This window comes from Pavona decussata, unplaced genomic scaffold, assembly GCF_977016875.1.
Source record: "Pavona decussata unplaced genomic scaffold, jaPavDecu1.1 SCAFFOLD_313, whole genome shotgun sequence".
NCBI classification, from domain to species: domain Eukaryota; kingdom Metazoa; phylum Cnidaria; class Anthozoa; order Scleractinia; family Agariciidae; genus Pavona; species Pavona decussata.
In genome coordinates, this window is record NW_028145705.1 from 375042 (window position 1) to 382500 (window position 7459).

The 7459-nt window shown below is 37.9% G+C and overlaps 1 protein-coding gene across 1 annotated transcript in view; it reads left to right on the top strand.

Moving 5' to 3' along the window:
* LOC146454149 (2-oxoglutarate dehydrogenase complex component E1-like) overlaps positions 1 to 7459 on the top strand; it is a 34056-nt gene that overhangs the window by 6680 nt on the left and 19917 nt on the right. Inside the window, exons 2-9 of the mRNA XM_085095735.1 lie at positions 536 to 730; positions 3139 to 3241; positions 3365 to 3465; positions 4205 to 4262; positions 4819 to 4915; positions 5690 to 5927; positions 6213 to 6321; positions 6928 to 6998. Coding sequence (XP_084951861.1) covers positions 536 to 730; positions 3139 to 3241; positions 3365 to 3465; positions 4205 to 4262; positions 4819 to 4915; positions 5690 to 5927; positions 6213 to 6321; positions 6928 to 6998 — 972 coding nt within the window. The remainder of the gene's footprint in view (positions 1 to 535; positions 731 to 3138; positions 3242 to 3364; positions 3466 to 4204; positions 4263 to 4818; positions 4916 to 5689; positions 5928 to 6212; positions 6322 to 6927; positions 6999 to 7459) is intronic.

The following is a 7459-nucleotide window of genomic DNA, read 5'->3' on the forward strand; positions in this document are numbered from 1 at the left end:
ATAATTCTGTTCAATATTTTGAGTAAATTCAAATCAAATTTATTCACTAAAATAATTAATGTGTTTAATCATATTAATAGTGCATTTCATTATTGAGCTTGAGTTATTTTACCAAGTCAGCTAACCTAATATTAATATTTTAATTATTGTGCTGAATGCAGTAATAATAAATTATAGTGGGTGATAAGTAGCAGATTACCAGTCGAAGCTCCAGCGGGTGCTGGGTTTTATTGACTAGTAGTGCAGGGGTTCTGTTAGAAACAGGGACCCATAAACTGGCACCTAAAAGTAAATACTCTGAACATGGTACCTGCCTTTGAAAACATTGAAAGCCAGGCTAAATAGAACAAATTGCTGTAGGATGCTCTTCTATTCACCATCAAGAACCTTTCTACTTCAAAAATTAATGGAAATCCCGGTAGTGTACTGACAGCTGGTGTAAATAATACTCTAGGAAGCCACTTAGACATGAAAACAGAAAAAAACTCCATTAACTGTTACTTCTCACTAATCATTCCCTTGTGCTCTTTTACAGTCTTGGGACGCTTACTTCCGTCAAGTTCAGAATGGAATGCCACCAGGCCAAGCATATCAGCCCCCACCTATCCTGGGACAGCCACATGGAATGGTAGCAACAAGGCAGACTGTCCCAAGTGCTGTTGACCAATCAACCATCAACAGTCTAGTGTCAAACCACTTGGCCGTCTATTCATTGATTCGTGTTTATCAGGTAGTGTATTGATTAACTGTGCCATGATTTCAGAGAAAAGGGGTTAGAAAATAATGAGTCAATAAGTTATGTGTACGTTTGTACTTTAGTAATATTATATAAAGTATCTGAGTGTCAGGGTTCTTTTGTTAATATGTAACTGATATAAATGTTTTGGTTAAAATTTGTTCTTGATTTAAAAGCAGTTTGACTGTTATTTTCATTGTTTCAGATTATGGCAATTAATGAATGAATCTAAGACAAAACTAGAGAGAAATTTAAACCTCAACATATCCCTAGAATTGTGGTCTTATTAATAATGATTAATGCTATCCCAGACTATAAAATGGCTCCAAAATCAACTCATTTCACACACCATTGGCTCCACACTATGGTTACAAAAATAATCACAATTTTGTCACAGTTAAATTGTTGACCAAGATACAGCTGTAGTTAGAAACATTGAATCTGAGATTAAAGGGATCTTAAATTCCTTCATGTGATCTGGAGGTATTACTGACACTGTATGTTGTTTTTGTAATTAAATTTTGTTATTTTAAGGTATTCCTGGAGGCTAAATCGAATGTTTCGGATCATGACCTTTTTTTAACATATGCAAGATAACTTAAAATGGTACCTGTACGCCAAATTTCAGAGATCAGGACTGAAGCGTTCGCGAGTAATAAGCAAGGGAAGTTTGGTTTCTACAGGGTCTTTCGCGGGGAAAACACGGACTGCCTACTGCGAAAATCCTTGCGTCGTCTTCGTGTACAATTCCCCAAAGAGTATGATGTTGACAGATCTGTCAATAGCGCTCTCTTTTACGTGAAAGATGAGACTGTTCTGGATCTCTAGATGGATGAAATAAAATTTTTCTTCGCTTAAGGCATCATCTTTTGCGATCAAGTCAGTGGTGACAATATTGGAAATGAAAGCATGGATGCTATTGATGCGAGGAATTTCTTCAAAACTGGTAATTTGAACATCTCAGCAGTCTATTACGTGATTGATATTGTTTGTCGTAATAATTCGCAATTCGCTTCTTGGCGCAATAATTTTACGAATAAACGCTATTTCTTATTTCACCACTTAGCCAACTACCAATATATATATTTTTTTTCAGGTTTGCTTGAACGCCGAACGGGTCCGGGTCGCGTCGCGTCGCGTAATCTAACAAACGGCGAATTAGACTGCGAGCAGTCGTACTTTTCCTCATATCACGCACGAAAAGTGACGGTAAAATTATGCGGCTTTGCCGCCCGCTAGATCGATCCATCGTGCGCTAGATGCGCGCTCCAAAAATTAGGAAAAGAAAAGACTTCTCGCAGCCTAACGGCGATCTTGAAGCCAGGAGAAAACAGGAGAGAAATGCGTGATTCTCCAGCCAGCTTCCCGCAACTTATCAAAATCTGGCCCTATCCTCGACTGTGATCCTGAACTACAAGCTTTGTTACCCTTTTCTGACTTCCCCTTCATCGTGTGTAACCGCTTTTTCGGCGGCGTCACTTCGACTTTTCCCTTTTTTAAGCCTATATTTCCTTTAAAACCAGCTTCTTCGATCAAATGTGTTTGTCTGTTTGATTCAACGCCGTCACGCTGTTGGGGTTCCGTTGCGGGTGCCGTTGCTATGCAGAGGTGTCATTGTTTATAATCGCTTCTCCTGATTGGTTTCGCGGGAAAAATAGCACCCCGAAAAAGGAAAGAAAGGGCCTAAAAAGGACCGTTTTTGATGATTTACCGCTGTAAACTGTTATTACAGGCGTAAAAAAACATGGCTGCCATTGAATCCAAGCCGACGGAAGCTTTCAAGCCGATTTTTTGACGATTCCAGAGCAATTTTTGAGAAAAAAATGCATGTTGATTGAAAGGTGGGAGCGTGTTCATTTAAAATTACTTTCGAAGGCTTATCAGAACGGCTTGAAACTTGGCAGCCATAAAATACGTACTTGAACGAACATTTTTGTGCGAGTACGTCAAATGCCTTCAAATACAAGACTCGTGGTGGCGTCACTTTTTTTATGAGATTGCATAATTACATTTGTAGACATATTTTTTTTCCGTTTGAGTTTTCTCTGACGTACTCCCACACGATTCTAGGTCTTAACATTACACATCAATTGGCCAACGCTTTTTGAAATGCAGGACATTCTCTTTGAGTTTTATAGAGATATGCCAAATGGCAAGGTTTTGACCACGCCCATAAACAGATCAAATTTCAGGAATTCCTTTCATTCTTTCGGAATAAAAATATTTTTTGAAAAAACTACATGCAATAACGTGTTAAATGTGAAAATTTGATGAAGTTTAAGTGATTTTTTCAACAGATTTTATGCATGTAGATATGTGTTGAAAATGTGCAATTTAGCCTCCAGGAACACCTTAATGAGGGAACTTACAGTTTTCTTAATGTTTCTGTTTTCTTATTCCAGATTCGAGGTCATCACATGGCTCAGTTAGACCCTCTCGGCATTCTGCAAGCAGATCTGTCAGATTCCAAGCCCGCGGACCTTTCTCTTGAATACTGGGGGCTTGGTAAGAATACTTTGCAGTGTTTTATTTAAATGAAATAAGCACAACTGCAACCTACACGTACCCAGTTGTATCACAGAATGTTGACAATCAGTTAATGTTTTGTTTCATTGATTTCTTCCTTAGGAGAGTCTGATCTTGACAAAATGTTTCAACTGCCCAACACAACCTTCATTGGCGGCAACACTGACGTACTGACCCTGAGAGACATTGTCAACAGGTTGGAGGTATGCAATGGCCTGCCTAGTTGGTTGGCTTAATTTTTTTGAGAGTAGAGGGTGAACTAGAAGATGAACTGATCCCTCAATAAAATTGAAATGACTGTGAAACTAGATTGGTTTCATGTTGGGACACAGACAAAGGAAGTCATCACCGTAAGCCCCATTCACACCAACAAAACGTGTTTAATTAAACCGGGTTTAATAAAATAAAAGTTGGTAACAGAAAGCTGAACTATTGGCTTTGACACGGGATTCAAATAAACTTCAACTTTTTTCAATATGCTTTCATTTGTGCTAAATCTGTAGTCGAAAAAAAATATGAAAGCAGCTTTTATGAAGGAAACAATAATATTTTAAACTGTGTTTTACTAAACAGCCTTTAAATGTGTTTAAGCTTTGGTGTGAATGGGACACCAGTTTCATCTTTAAATTATACAATGTAAGTCTTAAAATGTCTCCCAAACTTCCTATTATCGCACCATAAGAACACAACAGCATAACACAACAACACAAAATGTAACACAATACATTAAATACTGATTTAGTCATGTTCAAAGTGTGTGGTGGCCGTGGCGGCCTTCCACCATTTTGTGCAAGAGTGAGGTTTCAACTTCAGCGTCCATCATGTTGATATAGATTCACACTAGGTCAGAAGACTCTTCTGATTCTACTTCCGTCACTTCTGATTGCTTGTGTGAACCAGGCCTTAATGTTAATTATTTTATTTGTATGCTTTCTTCCTCAGAGTGTTTACTGTGGGCACATTGGGCTGGACTATATGTTTATTCCAGAAAAATTCAAATGTAAGTGTTATAAAATTTCATGATCATGTAACCCACACACAGATTCTTTTCTTCTTTTTGCGGAAAGAGAGAGGAATGACAATGCGTGATGTATTTATTTAGTGGGTAGAAAAATTAAAAATCAGTCAGTAGCAATGTATATTGCTAGTATATGTTGTGGTAAGTTGGAATTTTTTTTTTGTTTAAAAGTTTTCAATTGAAACTACATGTAGTGTAATTTTTTATTTTCCTTAAAAGTGCAATATTCATTACTATTGTTTGGGACAAAGGGGAAAAAAATCAATTGGTTTGAAAATTTTAAACCAAAAAAGATTTCAATTACAGAATATACAAGGCAAGACAAAAGTCTGTATGTGCATTAAAGTTTGATGGCTGCTTAATATTGGAAAAAGACAATACAAGAACTTTATTCAAGATGATTACAGACAAAAATGTTATTGACTTTAAAATTTGAGTGGACATGGAAATATTCAGCTAGGGAATCTGATAATATATGTAGCAGAGTACGTTGGATTATGTAAAAAAAAACATAATTTTTTTTCACTTATGGTCAAAGGTGATTGGATAAGAAAGAGGTTTGAATCTCCAGGAATTATTTCACTGGATACAGAGGACAAAAAAACATTGATGAAAAGGCTCATTCGGTCGACAGGGTATGAAATTTACAGTGTACTTTAAAAAATTAATGTCTGTTAACGTTGATAAAAACTTTCTTTGTGCTAATCACATTGGGATGGGGGGGGGGGGGGGATGGTGGTAGGGGGTGGGGGGTATGCGGCAAGTCCTGGGAACATCTCTATAGGACCGGATGTGAGGGAAGTTACAAGTGGATTCAAATCCCAGCGGGACCATCAACCAGGGTCTGGGAAAAAAGAAATAACTTGCTACATCTAGCTAAGGATTTCCGTGGTTTTCCTCAACGCCTTGGCATAGCTCAGATGGTCTTGTCATATGCATTGAAACTATTTTCCACTGCTTGGCTGTGAGAAAGTCGCATTGTGAACAAAAAGTTGGCAGGAGAGTGAAGGAGGGGGAGAAAAAAGGTTTCCTTTGTCCTGTCACATTCTTCATGTCTCCTTCTCTTTTACTTTCTTGAATTTTTCAAGGCTCGTGAAGTGTAAGTGCAAAAATTGTTTGTAATGTGTACAGAAAAGCTCTCAGAAAAATCTGCTTTGTAGGTTTCTTCAGTTAGGCATCGGCATATGCATTAAAGCAATGACTTTGTGTCCTATCCTTGATACTACCTTGATGGGTAGACAGCACTTGGTGAATGTAGAGCATACACATTGGTGTGGGATTTATATTGTTTGGGTTGATTTGATTCTCACAAGAATTAAATTGAGACTGTGGCAGCATGTTTCACTTTTGACTGGTACTCTACCTGCCCAGTTTTCCCTGTGCATTTCTTTCCATTCACTGTGTGATAGGTTTGAGGCTTTCCTGGCCAAAAAATGGAGCTCTGAGAAGCGGTTTGGTATTGAGGGCTGTGAAGTTTTGATTCCTGCGATGAAGATGATTATTGACAAGTCCAGTGAGCTTGGTGTGGAGAGCATCATCATGGGAATGCCTCACCGAGGAAGACTCAACGTTCTCGCCAATGTTTGCCGCAAATCACTGGAACAGCTCTTCACACAATTTGACTCAACACTAGAGCCCTCTGATGAGGTATGGCCACTTTTTAGATCTTGAAAAACCTCCACGGGGAAAGCAAGAAGTAGACTGCATGAACTCACACAAGCATAAAGGGACTAGATTCCCATACCTGGTGGCCACATTTTAATTAGCCATTAAATTGAATAAAATTTGTAAAAGTATTTGAATGTATAGCGCATAATGAGGAAATTTCAGCAGTCTTGATGGACCAAGACTTGATATAGAAGTCCCTGTTGGTTTGTTTTAATTATTTTACTAGAGAAATTTCTGCCATGATTTTCCCTTTGTTTATGATAGGGATCAGGAGACGTGAAATATCATCTTGGAATGTCACATGAACGTCTAAACAGAGTAACGAACAAGATAATGCGCTTGGCCGTTGTTGCAAATCCCTCACATTTGGAAGGTTTACAACTTCTTTTTCTTGTGCTAGATATTGATCTGTTTACTTAACATTAACAAATCTTACAGTTACACTGTGAGGCAATTAAGCATGGTATACTGTTACGTGTACCACTTGGAAAGGTTTTAAATCAGTTTTTGGAATTTGTTGGGTAACTCTTCGGTAGCTTTCTTTTTGCCAATCAAAATCCAAGAACTGCTTGGTTTCAGGGAAGGAAGGGAAGGTGGCATTGGGGGTGGGGGTGGGGGTGGTGGATTTGCAATCATACATGTATAAACAAGAAACATGGGCAAGATACATTTTGTAACTTTGCTTTGTGCAGTTCCTTTTACAATTGTGAGGGTGATCTGACAATTTCTGAAGACCATGATGGGGGTGAATATATAGATGAGTTTTCAGAAACAAGACAAGTAATGAATGTCAGTTCTTGAAAATATTAATCTGCAACAATCAGAAACACTGCTGGCATTGTAATATTTGTTTGTCTTTAAATAATAATAAAATAAAGCTGCTAGAAAAAGGGTGCTGGAATAGATCTCATGATAAGCGTGATGTGTACCTGTCGGCTAAGTGGTGCACCTGATTGTGTTTGTGCATAATTTGTTTTAGCCGTGGATCCTGTAGTTGAAGGGAAGACACGATCGGAGCAGTTCTATAGGGGAGACACGGAGGGTAAAAAGGTACTGTCATGGCTAATCATCCCTTAATTCAAAGAACAGATTTGACAAATAATTGAGCTAAAATTTACATTACTGAGAATTCAAAGTTTTTCACAAAAAATGTCTTCGCAAAATGGTGCTTCTTGGTCAGTAGCTTTCTTTCAAATAACAGCCCTACAAGATTCCATGATGATGATGATGATGATGATGATGATGATGAGGACGACGACGACGACTTTATTAACAGCATTTCCACTAAGTGGCTCTTCATCCGTTAATATCTAACTAAAATTAATTACAACTAAACTTAAGTAAAACGGTGTTAAAATGATTAACAGAATATGTGTTCCAAATGCTAAATGAAAATCAATCACAGTCTGGCTGACCTGGCAATACTCAGAATTTCTTATTGTATTGCACAGTGTAATAAACAGCACCACAGGAAACTAGTTCACTACAATCCTGGGCCCAGTTGCTCAAAG